General features: G+C 38.0%; 1 protein-coding gene across 1 annotated transcript; it reads left to right on the top strand.

The window, feature by feature from the left end:
• Nucleotides 1–970: 970 nt before the first annotated feature.
• FAM214A (family with sequence similarity 214, member A) lies at nt 971–16,437 on the top strand. Its single transcript, XM_010084205.1, has 11 exons — nt 971–1,151; nt 1,986–2,188; nt 2,637–2,762; nt 3,020–4,875; nt 5,292–5,401; nt 6,362–6,441; nt 7,231–7,339; nt 7,814–7,972; nt 9,781–9,849; nt 10,701–10,900; nt 15,197–16,437. Exons 2-11 carry the CDS (start codon nt 2,019–2,021, stop codon nt 15,348–15,350), a joined length of 3,033 nt encoding a protein of 1,010 aa, XP_010082507.1. The 5' UTR covers nt 971–1,151; nt 1,986–2,018; the 3' UTR covers nt 15,351–16,437.
• Nucleotides 16,438–17,063: the final 626 nt, after the last annotated feature.

The raw sequence follows: 17,063 nt of genomic DNA, 5'->3' as shown, positions 1-17,063 counted from the left end.
AGACTCTGAGGTGAATGTGTTTTAGCTTTCTTGGAAAAGAGATTTTTCTTCAAAAACTAAATAATTTTGAAACTTAAGTGTTTCCAAGCAGAGAGGGGAGTGACATGATCTGGTTGTACTTGAATCTGAATGACGTGTGACACCCTTGCATTGAGGGAGGAAAAAGAGAAGGGTGCTTGACAAAACACCAGAAAATGTGGGGACTGGTGCATCCTACCTCTGCAGGAATCGAGTGTGTCAGGGCAACTCATGAAGAGCAATGTCAACTGCTGCTTTGTCTGCAGAGGCTTGTTGGGTTTTAATTCTTTGTGCAAGTTCAGACTGCCCATGGTACAAAACAATGAATACTCTGTCTTTTCCTTGGGGACCTTTCCTATGTGTTACTGGTAACTAAAAATAGACTTCTCATGTAAGCCTTGCTCTCAGCAGGAGGGACTCGCAATAAAAATCTTAAAGAATGTTGTGTGCTGCTTTTTCTAATGGAAGTAAATCTTTCTATTTTTTCTTAATTTTTAATGTATTTTATGATATATTGTGCCTTTTCTTTCTCTCTGTCACATGATACTAACGATGCCAAGTCACACTACCATCAGACTTCTTCCACTAGAGCCCAGGAAACTTTTTTTCTTCTGGAGAAGCTATGAACCAGCTGTGATTGACAACACAAACACTTGTTTCTCAGCACCACTGTAATGTGGTGCATTGACCAGTTACTATGTGAAGCTTTCTTTAGAGTATTTCTACTTTTGTCTGCTTGTAGTGACAACATTATGAGATGAGGAAGGGTATTTTGTGGTGGTACAGTAACTTGGGCCCTATGGGGAGTGCAGCCAGTCTGATACAAAGATCCATTATTTTCCCTTAGCTTGTTTTAAGTGTAAATTGAAAGAAAATGCAGGGTCAGCCAACAGTTGAAAGCTTGTTATGCAGCAGATGTCATTATTTTTTGTCTTTTTGGAATGACAGATACTTTGGATGAATACTTTGAGTATGAAGCTGAGGAGTTCCTGGTCTCCTTGGCCTTGTTGATCACCGAAGGTCGAACGCCTGAGTATTCGATCAAGGGCAGAACAGAGGGCTTTCATTGCCCACCGGCACAATCAAGTCAGCTGCCAACAACTAAGCATGAATGCAGTGACAAACTGGCTCAGGTATGATGGTACCTGCTTCATTTTAAGGGTCCTGGCATGCATCCTTGCCACCGCGATTAAAGTCAGCCAAGAACCCCAGGGTAGATTGACAGTTAAGCATGAATAACACTTGCTTTCTGTCAGTCCTGTGTTTAAATGAGTATGTAATTCAGTATAGTACTAACAATAGATCTGTCCTTAAAATTGAGAGATCATTAAGCCTTTTATCCTTGAACATGAAGTTCTGCACGACTACCTGAATGCAGTAGCTATTTGAGTCTTTATTATGCAAATAGCGAGTACTATACTTAGCATTTGTGGTCTTTTTTTTTGAGAATATGTAGGCTGACTTGCCTAACTTTTTGCTTTTTCAGGTATTCTCGAAAAGTTAGTGATCCAAAAAACACGCTCATATCAAATCTAGCTAGTCTATTTGGGAGTAAGGTTGGAGCATCCCATCTCTCAAGTAAAACTTACGAAGTGCTATGTGAATTTAAGTTATTCATGCAAGAAGTTAGCCCACTCCAAGACACAGAATTCATAAAGTGAGTGTGTCTATCTAAGAGGATGACTTGTGGAGAGAGAAGTACAAGGTAGTGAAGTATAGTGGTTGGGGAAATGTATTTTTGAGCTCTCTTAATTTTCTGCAGAAGTTGCTCAAATGGCAGCTGCAAAGGATTTGTTAATTGTTTTTCATTTAGTAGCTCTGAAATCTTATATCTGATTTGGTGAAACTTATTTTACAGAATTTGACCCTTACCTTTTCCAGTACTTTGAAGCATGTTTTTAAGGTAGATTTAAATCTAGTTAGAATTTTTATGGCTTGCATATGTTGACGTTTTTTCTTTCCCTCAGTGTCGTCAAGCCAGGCGAACCAGATCTGAGGTTATGCTGCTGTGGAAGAACAATATTCCAATCATGGTAGAAGTGATGCTCCTTCCAGACTGTTGCTATAGTGATGAAGGGCCCACCACTGAGGGGAATGATTTAAATGATCCTGCAATCAAACAAGATGCTTTGCTGTTGGAAAGGTGGATTTTGGAGCCAGTTCCTCGACAGTAAGTTGGATATTGGGTTTAGCTGATAGTTGTAAGGATCTTGTCATATTAAAATTAAAGTCCTTGAAGTAATCGGTTAGTGGTTTTGAACTGGCCCTTTGTCATGAGGACTGATCTAAGAAAAACACTATTTAACTGTGAAAACTAAGCATCTTTTAGTCTCCCTGTACTCGTACTTCCTGCAGGGCATATTGTACAGTGCAGAACGTGAAATGCTTCTAGCTGAAAATGGTCACTTCTATACATTATTTGTTATGTAAAATTATATAAATTATTATGTGGATACAACCAAATCAGCATCTGTAGTCTTCAAAATGCTCGAGGACTTTCATTGTTTTGCTTGATTCAGCTGTTTTATTTTCAGAATTAAGATCTGAAAATGTCCTGGTTCCAATAGTTCTCTGTATGTTCTTACCAACATCAGTGTATTTCTCTTAATATGTTTTAGGAGTGGAGATCGATTTATTGAAGAGAAGACCCTTTTATTGGCTGTTCGCTCTTTTGTCTTCTTCTCTCAGCTAAGTGCGTGGCTGAGTGTTTCTCATGGTGCTGTTCCTCGAAATATTCTGTACAGGTACGTCTGGGATGGAAAATAACCTAATTTACTGTTTGCAGGTTGTTGCAACTTGTCTTGAAACCATTCTTCCCTCCTGTTCTGTTTGCATTCAGAAGGTGCCATGTCGTTGGCCCAGTACTTTGGCGGTTGTATAGGACTAGTATACTTCGTAAATTACAGCAGTTGCTGGTATCTCTAGTGCTTTTTCTTAGACATTTGTGTTATGAAGTAGATCATTAAAGACTCTTCATTTAGATATTTCTGTATTGTTTCAGGGTGAGCGCTGCAGATGTGGACTTGCAATGGACGTTCTCTCAGACACCAACTGAGCATGTCTTTCCTGTTCCTAATGTTTCTCATAATGTGGCCTTGAGAGTCAGCGTCCAGTCCTTGCCCAGACAATCAAACTACCCAGTTTTGACCTGTAGTATTCACACCAACCTTAGCCTTTATGAAAAGCGAATGCAAGACCGTAAGTTACATCAGCACAGTGATTCCAGTGCGGCACAGCAATGCAGTACCTCCAGTCCACAGCGCTTCTGTGGGAAACAGACATGGACAATGGCACCTGAAGGCCTACTTAATGGAAAAAAGACGCCTGAATTTACTACATCTATCAGAAATTTAAAACTTTACCCATCTACCGGACTCGGATCTGACTTTAGGGCATCGCAGTCTAAAGTTCAGTGCTATAGTGCTACAGCAGACAATAAGACACAAACTCATGAAACACCTCTCAGAACATTTAAATCCTTTTCTCTAGTTGACTCCCATGTTTTGAATAGTCATTGCTCTCATCAGCCCACAGGAGAAACCAATCCTTTGATAGGCTCTTTACTTCAAGAGCGACAAGAAGTCATTGCGAGGATTGCTCAGCACTTGATTCACTGTGATCCAGCTACTTCACCGGTTGTTTCTGGACGTCCGTTCAACATACATGAAAACAGCTCGGCTACACCGAAAGCTTTCCGGAGTGCTTACGAAGATGAAAACTTACCAAGGAAAGGCAAGGAAACCTCCCCTGTTTCTACTGCCAACTTAGATAGTGCAATACAAGAAGATGGTGGGGAAGGCAAAACTGGAGCAATACCAGAGATTCCACTGCTCGATGCCCATGTTCCAGTGAACCACTGTGGCCGTCAGTCGGCAGGAGAGAGTAATCCCCTGATCGATTCTCTGCTTCAGGAGCGGCAGGAGGTGATAGCAAGGATTGCCCAACACTTGATTCATTGTGATCCAGCTACTTCTCATGTTACTGGACGTCCATTCAAAGTGCAAGAGACTAGCCCAGTTACTTCAAAAATTTTCCGAAGTACGTATGAAGATGAAAATTTGCTGAAGAAACGCAAGGAAGCATCTTCTGTTTCTTTTGCTAAACCTGATTTTAATTTGTTAGAAGACCGCAGTAAATCAACGATGAAGACACCTGATACTCCTATTGGTCCTTCTAGGTTTGATGGAGAACTGAAGGCTTCTGTGAAACTTCAAGCAAGAAGAAAATTGGTTTTAGCAAAACCCAGTGAAGCTGTCCGAAATGCATTTCATCAGACTTCAAAGAAAACTTCTCATGCATTTACTAACATTCACACATCATCATCATGTATTAAAGAAAATAAATCTGAATTGATAGATAAATTGGAAACGATACATTCTGGTTATGAACAGAAAGACCAGATAACCAATAGAATTAAACAGTGTTTAAATTTCAGCAGCATTGATGAACAGATTTGCACAAATAAACTTAAAGAAAGAACAGTTGTTAGTGAGAACAACGGCACGGACAGTTTTAACAATTTACAGATAGATAAATGCAGAATACTTGAAGGTACAAAAAAAGCAACTGTGATGCAGGCATCTGACTCTTTGCACAAAAATGAGCTCAAATGTTTAGATAAAGACTCAAAAAAACCAAATATTTATGAGCAAAATACTCAGCTTATTAGTATTGAAAATTATTTAAATAAAGACCATGACAGTTTCAAAAACAAAACCAAACAAGATAAAACGAAAACTGCACATGATGAGAATGAAGACCCAATAGGCCTTGATTTCCAAAGCACTTCTCAGAAGAAACCTACAGAAGACGGTGTAGTTAAGTGTGAGCGGCTGAAGAACCCAGATGTACAGGTAAATACATAGAGGAAAAGACCAGTTCCTGTAGCTGCTCTTAGCTTGTCCCCTGTATCTGCTCAGTACCAGTATGAAGAGGTATTTAAGTCTGACTTTGTAGAAAGCAACATGTTACTGTTCTCTTCTTAGTCTGAAGTAATGTTTGGCCGGTAGTCCCTGCCCTGTACCTTCTTAGTGATAAGTTTTTTGTAAATATACCAGAGTCTGGATATGTATGTTGTCTTTGGTGAGCAGTCTGTGTGATTGTAGATTGAATCAAGGGGAATTTATACTGAATATTTCATAACATGCTAGTGCGATGCAGATCCACCTGGTTCAGAAGTCTTCTCCCTTACAGCAAGCAAAGTATTACCATGATAAGCCATTGAAAAATCTCATTGATGTCTTGAGTAAATTTGTTTTGCTGACAGAAAGCACCGTCTCTGAAACACACAAATGTATGGCGGAAACATAATTTTCGATCCTTGGATGGAACTTCAACGAAGGCTTTTCATCCCAGAACTGGATTGCCTCTGCTTTCAAGTCCTGTAAGTTACTGTTGAAATTATAACATCTTTTAAATGAGAAAGGAAGTGTGTTGTTCTTTTAATATCTGTGTATGGAAGAAAATTTGACAAGTTACCTGGGTGAAGTGTGTGTGTGTGTTCACTTTCAGTGTCAGAGTGAAAACTCTTACAAGTGGAAATTTGAGAGTTATCACTCAAATTAAGTTGAACAATAATTCTGGAAAAGAAAACATTAAAAAGGTAGTTGTTGAGATCCTATCAAGTTTAACAAAAAGTGACATTAGAAATTCTATGGCAAAAAAAATGCTTTGGTGCTATTTTAGAGCACAAAAGAAAACATTTTGAAGATTAGTGTTTTAAGTGTAAGCTAACATATTTTGTCATTTAAGAGTTTTTGTGCAAGTTATTAATACCTGATTGCCTATTATTCCAAAGGTTTTGTTTCTGTGAACAGTTTGTACCATATATTCTTCAGCAATCAAAGATGTCATTGAATGACTAAGTGATACAAAGCTGCTGTGATAAGACAAAGACATTGGGGAAGTGTTACAGTTTTTGGTAGGTTGTTGGGAGCTTTAAAGAAAAAGGCAGTCCCATTTAAAACTACTGAAGTAGTGGTATTCTATAACTAACACATGATATATTTTATTCTTTAGTGCTTGTAAAGGCTGTTGTATTTTCAGGGAACTTGGGTGGGAATTGTTACAGCCTGTTTGTTAGTAATGTTCTGTACTTTTCCAAAGAGATGTCAGCTTCTTGGATGAGTGTTTACTTTAATTACTTTTAATCAGAATTTACAGTCTTGCATTCATAATTTTAGAATTTTCTTCACTAAGTTTAGAATGTATAGGAACTACTTTCTTCTGCTCTGTTTTTATAATTTTGTAAAGTCATGAAAATTCTTGGCAAGCATGCTTACTTGGCAGAATTGTCCTTACTAGAGGTACAGTTTTCAAATTAGCATCTTCTTTCCCTCTTGAGGTTCCTCAAAGGAAAACACAGTCTGGGTGCTTTGATCTGGATTCATCGCTGCTGCAGTTGAAATGTCTGGCTGCAAGAAGGTGTGTTTCATTTACCAGAAACATTAAGAATTTTGGGGGAGACATAATGTATACACATACCTGTATGCAACAAAAAAACATGTTAGCAAAGACAAAAAATGGATGCCTTTCAAAAGAATCCTTATTTTGAAATAAGGCTTGGCAGCAGAGTTGCCCCGGGGTCTCCAGTCTAGCATGGCTCTGGGACATAACCATGGTCTGAGAGCCGCTGCTGGGATGATCTCTGTCCAGCGCAGGGATGGGTATGCTGTAAGATACACCTGAGTTTTCAAACAGCAAAGATAGTAATTAGTGATTCTTCTTCAAATCAGTGTTACTTTTGTGTTATGTTTTGTTCTTAGTGTTGAGTGGGTTAAACATTTTGCCTTAACATGTTCAGAGAACTTAACTTTCAAAAGGGACCAACCATGACCTTTTATACATTAATACACATAACATACACAGCTTTTAGTAAGGCAGTCTGATGTTGGAAACTTCAGGGTATGAGACAAAAACATCTGCATACAAGAGAAAATAAACTGATCCTTTGGTTCCTGCTAATGGAGTTAATGAACAACCTACATTTTTATTGTCTTCCTCATAATGTAAAACTTGTGAAAGTATTTTTTCAGTTAACTAGAAAATGTTTTGCTAAAGTATGAACAGGCAATGTTCAACTGTTACTTCTTTAGGACAACATTTTGTAATACAGTAAGTAAATGATTCTTTCTAGAGCAGTTTATACCCAGAAGACAAAAGCAAATGTGTTTATCCTTTGTATTTATTCTGTCCTTTTTTTTTTTTTAATAGCCCACAACAATGTATAAACAGAGACAGTGATCAAGAGAGCCATGGGAAACCATTTCTAAGTTCTAGTGCTCCACCAGTAACAAGTCTTAGCCTTCTGGGAAACTTTGAGGTATTGCATATTCTCTAGAATTCTTGTGGTATTTTCAGTATTCTTCTATACTGCTTTTAAAAGTGCATTACTGTGAATAATTCCAGCCTGATTACAATGTAAAAGTTCATAATTAAATTGAATAAAATTTTCCAGCTGTCAAGGCACCTATTTCAAACCTCAGACATCTTCTGTCTCAGAGATCCAGATACAATGAGTTGCTTTTAAAGTCTATTTAATATGTTACAAAAGCTGTGTTAGTGCAGTAAACTGAATGAAGACTGGATTTGTATGGTGCTTTCTCTTAAACCACTGTCATCTTGATGAATGTTCTGCTGTTCGTCATAATTTTTGCCTCGGTGATGTTTTTTGGCAGGTCACCTTACAAAAGACCCAAGTTCTTATATAAACTTGTTTCCTTGTTTGCTGTTTAGTTTTGCTATGTTTTGTTTGAGGTGTTCCCAACTTAAGCTGTATGTGTTTTTTTTTTTTCAGGAATCTGTCCTGAATTTTCGCTTAGACCCGCTCGGTGTCGTGGAGGGTTTCACAGCGGAAGTGGGAGCAAGTGGAGTCTTTTGTCCCACGCACATGACTCTGCCAGTTGAAGTGTCGTTCTACAGCGTGTCAGACGATAATGCACCCTCTCCTTACATGGTAAGTGTGTGGTTGGATTTATTTTAAATAAATTCTGATCGGTGGAGGTGAAGAACAAGAGCTCAGCGAGTAGAGGGTTCAGGAAGTAGGGATTTGCAGGGAGCTGGGTTATCTTCAACTGCGCGTGATGGAGTTCTGCCCCTTCTTCTTTTCCCTCACTAGTGCTTTTCTTCCCATTGCTGTGCCCCACCATCCAACTGCTCTCATCTTGGGATATTGAATGTATTTGTCTCCCTCCACACTGGAGTGATCAACCCCCACTGTCTCTTTCTATCCATCTAACTTAAAATAGGCAGTGAGGCAATAGCTGGACTTAATGGGATACATTTTGTTGTCTCAACAAGCAGCTGCCCTGGGCAACTAACCAGTCTGCCAGCAAGTGGCGTAGATGCAGGCCAAGGTACAATCTCTGGTGGAGACCTTAGACTCAGAAGTTGTTCAACCCTTTCTTTTGAAGCAGATATTGTCTGAGCTAGCGTGACATCCGACACTCTAACAAGCTGCGTGGTTTGCTGATGCTCGCACTGACACAGTATTTTTGTTCTCAGTATCTGGGTGCTAATTCTGTTCTACATTTTTACAATGACAGCACAGTTCTTGTATGTCTAAAAGTGTTTCCAAAAGGTGTCTTATGCTCGCATTGAATCAGACAGCTAGATTTGTTCTGAACGCCTGTTAAGGAACCTCAATCTTACCTGAGTGACAGATCTGATTTGTAGAGGTTTTCCTCTGTGTATGTCTGTCTAAAATGCAGTAAATAGTCTGTTTAAGCATTGAACATCTGATTATCCTAATATTTAGGTTTTATATTCATAGAACTTACTGTATTTCTGACTTTTTGTTTTTAAAAGTATTAAGAAAATGAAATGGCTTTGCAAGTTACGTTTGAGTGATAGAGTTTTAAGCTTGTATATGTCTTAACTACTGCAAAGAAGTATCTATGGTTTTGCTTTCATCTTTCTAGATTATTTCACGTGATTTTCCCCGGAGGTGAAGGGATTCTCATGTTCCTCAAACGGTTAAAGTAGCACTGCTTATTTTCCTAGCTGGGTTTCATTGTTGCAGGCTTTTCTACTTGCTCTAAACATGGTATTTTGGCTGAGTCTCCCAGGATTAATACAACATTGGTATTGTGCCTCCATCATCAGAAACATTGTTTCTGTTTGTATAGCTAGTTTCTCTGCTTTGGGGTCTCTTTTTTTGTTGTTGTTGTTACGTCCAGTGCAGTGGGGTCCAACTGTTGTACACTGCCTGTTAACCAAGCGTGTGCTCTGGAGCAGTACCAGAGGGTTCCCTCGGCAGTGTTATGGTGCCCCGTGGGGCACTCGGATGCTTCGTACATCAAAAGCAGATGTCATCGTTGTTGAAGTTTGGATTAGAATGGAGGATTAAGCGCATCTGCTGCCTTTGAAAAGCAGAAATTAGGTCTGTGAGATTTGGAGTATTATTGGTGCGATTGTAGGCGATATAAAAATGGAAAGGAGGAGACAAATCTTCTGTTTTAATTTACAAGCCATTTTGAAAAGACAGCTCTATTTTGCCATAGCTCCCTGGCTGCTGTTTTAAAGATGTGGAAATGTGGATCTTGTTTCAAGAGGAGAACCTACCCCTTATTGCAGAGCTTTTAATGATCTGCCAAAGTATTTGTAAGGTCCCCTACTGTTGATTTTTAACTGCATCTTAAATGCATTGCCTTATCTTTAGTTTTTATACATTAATGATTGTTTTTCAAATAAATACATGAATAGAACACTTGGATTTGTTTCTCTCTCTCCCTGTGAACTAAATGTGTGTCTCTTTTTTTCTAGGGTGTAATTACTTTGGAGTCCCTTGGTAAAAGGGGTTATCGGGTACCGCCTTCAGGAACAATACAAGTGGTAGGTACTCAGCAGATAAGGGTGCCTTGAAACCACTAGCACCAAGAAAGTCATGCAGAGGAGATGAGGTTACTGGAGATGAGCATGAAGCTAGCGGTGGAAATATGCATCTCTGTAGGTACTCTAGTTACTCAGGCTAGAAATCTGTGTGTAATCTGTGGGACAAAAAAGACTACCAACCTTTGAGCCCATCTGTGCTGTGAAGGGACTTAAAATCAATTACTGAAGATTCAGAATAGCTGGGGACAGCAGAATAGCTGTGGCTTTGAAGAAGTAATGCAGAAATAATTAGGTCACAGTCCAAATTCTGAAATCCTTCTAAAGGGATTAAGATTAAATACTCAGTTGAACCTGAATTTTGAAACATTTTAACACCACCTATTTTTTGTAATAAAATCAGAAGATAAATCACAGTCATTGCTTAGAACCAACAATCTGCCTCTTTCTTTCAAGAACCCAGTCTAAAGTAACACTTTGGTAATTTCAGGTTTAAAAGTGGAGCCCACCACTGTGCTTCCTGTGAGTGTGTTGTGTCTAGAAAACAGTGTAGACAAAAATGGGGATGCAGATTAGCAAAGTAATAGTCATAGTCATACACTACTGTTTTATTCAGATTAGGTTGTGTTTAGTATATTTAAAAATGGGAATTTCTGGTAGCTGAAGTGTTGAGAAACTGAAAAACTATGGCAGTGAAACAAAGTGCATAGAGGATGGTGACTTTCGGCTAGCAGAGTTTGTGGGGGTTTTTTTTTTTTTTTTTTTTTTGTTTTGGTTTGGGTTTTTTTGGGTTTTTTTTTTTTTTTAATTTGTCCTATCTATAGAGTATTGTATTGAACTGTTTGTCTTTTCAGACCTTATTTAACCCTAACAAAACTGTGGTGAAGATGTTTGTGGTGATCTATGACTTGAGAGAAATGCCAGCTAATCATCAAACATTCCTACGGCAAAGAACTTTTTCTGTTCCTGTGAGACGAGAAATCAAGAGAACTGTCAATAAAGAAAATAGTCAACAGACTGAAGAAAAGCTACTACGCTACCTCATACATCTGAGGTAAGCTCCTCAGAGTTTAAAAAAAACCAACACAACAATACAAAACAAAAAAAGCAGCCCAAAACCAACCAAACAAAGCCACAAAAAAACAAGTACCTGCCAAAATTTATCTCGTTATTTCTTTCCCAGCCAGCGTTTCTGTATACGGACTTATTTTAAAAAAATAATACTTTTAACATAGTCTTTAAGATAAGTAGTAGAGGAAGAAGAGCTAATAAATAATTTGGATTCTGTTTGGGAGAAACAAAGTTAAAATATAAAGCTCTTTCTTGTAATTGAAGTATTTTGTATAGTGTTGTAAAGCTTAATTCTTAGCAAGAGGATTTTGTTCTGGCTGGAATAGTCTTCACCAGAATAGCTTGTAACATGAAAAGCATTCTGAGTTATTCCTAAAAATAGTGTTTCGTGGTAAAAATGTAAATACCTGTTTCATGATGCAATACCACTGATAATTCCTTTCACTTAATAAAATATTCACACCATCTTCCTTAAATGATTTACAGAGCACTGCTTGAAGCCAGATACTGTGCTGTTGCTCTCAGGATGTTCTAGAAACTGCAGTTTGAAACAAGGGAGGCATGATGGATGTACTCTGTCCTTCTGCAGTTTGCAGACTCTTGCCTGCATTATTGCAGTGAACAAACCACATATGGGCAGGCCCAGTGGAAACCCACTGGCGGCTGCTGTTCTGAAGTAAGCAAGCAGAACAAAATCAAATCTCTTACACTCTTCTCTTTAACTTGTTGTAGAATTACTTCTGGTACATATTATTTTCCCTACTTAGTGGCATTGATTTCTACTTATCAGATTTTTGAAACACAACTTTGTCTAGGGCAGTTATTCCAGGCCAAGCTTTCCCGTTGAATGAAAGTTGACAGTCATAAAAAAAGTGTGTTGGTTTACTGAAGTGTGAAAATAGCATCACGACGAGGCTGTTGAACTGTTTTCATTCTGAATTTTAGCCTGGATTGAAATTCAGCCTTTCAGGCCGCACTAACTTCCCACGTCTAACTTAACCACATTCTAAAAATTTTCTTTTGGGGTAAAGTCTGAAAAAGAGTGTGTAGCCCAAATCAAAGGCTCTGTTCACTTGTAATGTAAATGTAACTGATGCAGAGGAACTGGGGACAGGCATCAGCTGCAAAGGCGGCCAACTGGGTCTGGTGTACAGGCATGAAGGCCAGTAACTTGTGTACCCGTAAGTTTGTAAATTTGTTGTAGACAGACCCAATAATTACTTCTATCTGAAGGCAAACCTGCTTTCTTCTCTGTTGTCTTTTATAGCTAGAAGTCTTCTTTCATGAGCTTTCTATTTCTGATAGGTGCTGAGAGACAGAAATGTAGCAGTTCTGATGCTTCTAGTTTTGAAATACCTGTACAATGTAGCTCAGTTTTCAGACCTCTGGTATATGGATCAGCTCATGGATTTATAATGTGTAATGGGAAATGCATCTATTTCTGGCTGGAAAAACAAAGTGTGATAATTACGACAGTTAGCTGCTTACTTTGTAAAGTGAACACCTGCAGAGTATGCCAGAAGCTTTCGTGTTTCAGAGATGAACCCAAACAGTGAGTCCTTTCTCATAATGGAAGAACTGCAAAATTCCTTGAAATATTACAGTAGTTTATTCTGATCTGTCACATGGTTTATTATACAGGATACTTCAGATTTTACAAAAGACTCAGTTGTCAATCTAGTAGCCTTTACTAAAGATGGTTTTAATCAGGAGAGCTTAAAAAGTCTTAGTAGTATATTAATTCATATGTAAGTTGGTTTTAAAACTTCATTTTTAAAAGCAGCAATATTTCCTCAAACCTGTTTTACTGAAAACTTAGAAGCCTGAAAACTTTAAAGTATTAAGATTTTTTTTGTTGTTGTTACTCAAGTTGGCTTAGAACAGCCTTTCAGTTTTAGTTGCAGTAGTTGTGAAGGCAAGCGTCTTAAGCTTACATGTTGAAATTTTGCTCAAAAAAACAAATGAAGTCACTGCCAGTAAGCTGCATTGTGGCCGCATCTGCTTGCGAGGCCTTAATCACAGTTGTCAGCACTCACATTATGAAAGCTTCTTTTCAAGTGGTAATTCAGCAAAAATGCCTGCATAGGTCTGGAACATTGGCGGCCAGATTTTCCCCAGCACTCTTTTAAAATGTCAGATGTATTTTGTATGCAGCTTCTGCATGCAGTTCTGTATGTTGGAGATACTGGTAAGTATGCCATTAGAGTGTATTCGTGAGTGTTTTAGTGATCATCCTGCTATATCCTGTTTATATGGCTCACTCTCTTTGTGATTTTTTGATGGGACTATAAAATCTATATAGGGGTTTTGTGCTTGTGTTTGTCATTTCTTCAGTAATGTTTATAACTTTCTTTCCTCTGCCAGACTTCCTAGCTCATGTGATATTTGTGTGTTTATGCCTTCTTGTATTTGTCTATTGATACTCTTCCTAGGACACCATCTGTCAGAGCCCTCTGTGTTTTTCTTGATTCCTTTACACAAAACTACTGGAGCCGCTGCAGCTCTGGAGTCAGTCCCATGCTGGCCACTCCATCACCACCCCGCAAGGGTGTATGTAATGGTTGTCTCTTGATTATTCTGATGTGTTTGTGTGTATGAAGAGCAACACTTCTAAATCCCAATTACTATGATAAACATTTCTCAAAGAAAAAAATTAGGTGATGGAAGCAGAGATGAGAAGAATCTCCCTCACTCTGCTGCTGTCGCCCCCTCATCAATCTTTGTGAAACGCCACGCTCAGAAAAACCCCGTTACAGAGAAGCGTTATTTACTGGGCAAAGGGAGGCTTGCAGGATTTGCACTAATAGAAAATAGTAAGCTTGAGGAGTTTAGAAATAGACTTTGCTAATTATTTTCTGATAGATCCATGTGTAAAATGGGAATTGAGCTCTGCTTTATGGTGGTGCTTTTGATAACTAGATGTATCTATTCAATATGAATTAACTTTAATCATACTTTTGCTGCAGAAGATCTTTCAATAAAATTTTTCATTTTAAAATGTCTTATGAGCTATATGCTGAATTAACTGTTTGTGGTGTTCAGTTTGTCCCTTGCCTCTTTCACTCTTTCTTCTTGTGCTCTCCTCCAGAGTCTTAAGATAGAATCTTCTCCCCTTTGCCTACCAGGTAAAGGGCTTTCACACTGACAGCTCCGAGCAAATAAATAGTGATGGATGGGAGCTCTGTGGGAGCCACTAGGAGCATTCTGCTGGACCCCGATACATTTAATGCCCTTGACAGCTGTATCTAGAAGAGCAGAATTTTCCTTTGTCTGGCTGTGGGGATGACTACAGGGTGTTCTGCATCACTTGTCTGAACAAAACGGTAGCGCAGAATCCATTTCTACAATGTGCCTGCCCCAGACAATGAAACCTTGATGGATCTTCTGTAGTTGTCTGTTTTTTCTCCTACCTCTCAGAATTTCAGCCTGATTATGGCTAGGTTTATTCTAGAGATATATTACTTTTGCTTCAGTGGGGTCAATTAAAAAAATCTGTGCAAATTGTACTGCATGTGATAATACAGTGTGCACTGCTCTCTCAGAATTTGTCATGGTATCATTTTGTCATTACAATAGCAATAGCTTTTTGTTTCTATTTCTATTACAGTGGCAATAGCTTTTCTCCCTTACTGTGGCATAGTGATAGCAACATTAAGTTCAGTTGCCGTAAGAAATGCTCCTTAGGCTCTCCTGCCTTTCCTGGTTGAGGGAAGGAAATTAAGGACTTCTGCCAGATGAAGACTATAGGATACAGTTCTGAAATGCAGATCTCATCTCTCATATCTATAGCTGTTAAATCTCAGGGGAAGTGGAACTGGCACATTCCTGGCAGGTTGGAGGAACTGGCCACATTTTACTTTGGTGATTGGGCCAGTGAACTATAGCCTTTTTGAAATAGCTCCATATTCTGTGCAAAAAACTCTTCTGTCTGCCTGCAGAGATCCCCATGCCTACTGCTTCTCGAGTTGGGTTTAAATTTGGTGTGTGGTATAAAGCAGTAGTAAACTTCTTGATGGTACATTCATAAAGAGAGCAATGAAATTTATCTATATGATAGCACTGAAATATATATTTGATATGTATATATGCCTTTGTATATATGCCGAAGGAAACAAAGTAAATGGAAAACGTTAGGTTTTTCTTTCTTTCATTTTAACTGACTAATTTTGTATGTTCAAATGTTTTTTGACCTTAATCTTTTAAAGGAATGCATTTAATTCAATAATATTTAAAGATTAATTTGTTGTTTTAGATAATACAGATATTTGTATCTTTGCAGGTTCCAGAGTTCTAAATCTGGAAAGATCTACCTCCACAGAGATGTAAGGCTCCTATTCTCTCGGAAATCCATGGAAGTTGACAGCGGCGCTGCATATGAACTCAAATCTTACACTGAATCTCCAACAAATCCTCAGTTTTCACCAAGATGCTAGCAAACAGTGGCAAACTAAAGTATTCATTTTACTGTTGATTACTCCTTACAAGCAAAGATCAGTAGAGATGACAGTATAAACTTAAGTCTGTAAAGGAATGAAAATAGTGCTCGAGAGAGAGAAGGTTCTTGTGTGATCCTGGACCAGTTTTTAAAAGGTTTCTGGAATGAGCTTTGTGTATTCCAAGTAGACTGGAAGCATACTTAAATCTAATCTTTTTGTACTGTTTAAAACCACTTCATTGGATGTGTTGCAATAGCAAATTCCCAAGTTAGTTTAGTGTTTACACTTTTTATTTTATTTTTCAGTTATTTAATATTTAATGTTTCATTTAATACTCAAGTGATGTTTGTCTTTAGTGTTCTAATGTAGCATAAATCCTATGTAAAATCATACTATGTATTTTTGGCATTAATATTGAAATCTGAAATATATACAGATGTCTTTAATCTGTGTGATGTTTTAAGTGATATTCATTTAAGTTATTGAAATGGGGACAACAGGTGAATTTCCATAACATTTCATACTATGCAAGCATTTAGCTTTCTTTTTTTTTTCTCTTTAATAGTACCCCTTTTTTTTTCCTCACATACAGATTTTATAACACTTGCGACCATAGTGCCCATTGTTTATTTACTCACTTGTGCATTCACATCGTTGGTTTGATTCATATTTTCCTCCCTCATTTTCTTTCTTTCCTTAAGGGCCACTTTAATTTTGCTTTCTGTTGTTAGTTTTTCTCACATAAAATTCCCGCCCTCCCCCATTTGATTTCTCAGATTGTGTTAAAGGATGTACTGTGCAAACAAATTAGTATTTATATCTTAAATATATGCAAAATCTATGAACTTGTACTTTTTGTTTTATTTTTAGATAAGGAGGATCTTCATGTAATCCTAAATATTTTTAATAGGTCAATTCCATTTAAGCCACTAGGTGGCCACAGGAAGTTTTACCAGAAATGCTACATTGGGCATATAAATGTCAATACTTATGTGTGTTTCTCAAACAAAACACAGATAAACAGTTTATGCTAAGTATTAAACTGTGTAACTGAGAGAAATAAAGTTAGAAGCATTTGATTGTATTTGAGGTACATATTTAATAAGAAAAATGAAGCTCTACAACATTTGTTGAAGATCTCGGGAGCTTCTCAGCTGCCTTACCTTGGTTTATATGTTTGTCTTTACATTGCTGCAGGCTTTCAGAGTGTCAGTAATATGAAAGGTGACCTTCCTATTTGGGAGTATAACACGCTTATCTGATGAAGACTCTGGAGAAAGAATGAACATGCATCTTGTATATTCAGCACTGCCCCTAAATGGGAGGAGAAGTCAGTGTATCGTGAAATCTCTAGAAAGTCTGCCAGGGAAAGTAAGGGAGACCAGACTTTCCAGATGATACTTATCAGCTCTCTTCTATATTCAAATGACTTGCTACAGAAGGGCAAAGCTTGGGTATTGCTGAGTCTGTTCCACACTTCAGTATTTTCCCCTTTGTTACACTAGGTTTTCAAAGGTTAGCTAGCATTTATTTTAGAGACACTGTACAGGAAGAGATTGTTTGCAGTTTCTAGTCATTTGTGTGCCCTGTAAAACTGAGATAAGCTTTCTTGTAGTAGCAGAAGAGTCAAGTACAACTGCAGTTATACTGTGTACAGAACTAGGATCTAGACTAGTATAATGATAATGTGTTTTAGTTTCTTTGTAGCTA

Source organism: Pterocles gutturalis, unplaced genomic scaffold (assembly GCF_000699245.1).
Source record: "Pterocles gutturalis isolate BGI_N339 unplaced genomic scaffold, ASM69924v1 scaffold33560, whole genome shotgun sequence".
Taxonomy (NCBI): domain Eukaryota; kingdom Metazoa; phylum Chordata; class Aves; order Pterocliformes; family Pteroclidae; genus Pterocles; species Pterocles gutturalis.
The sequence above is the reverse complement of the archived record's forward strand: the minus strand, read 5'-3'. Positions and strand labels throughout refer to the sequence as shown.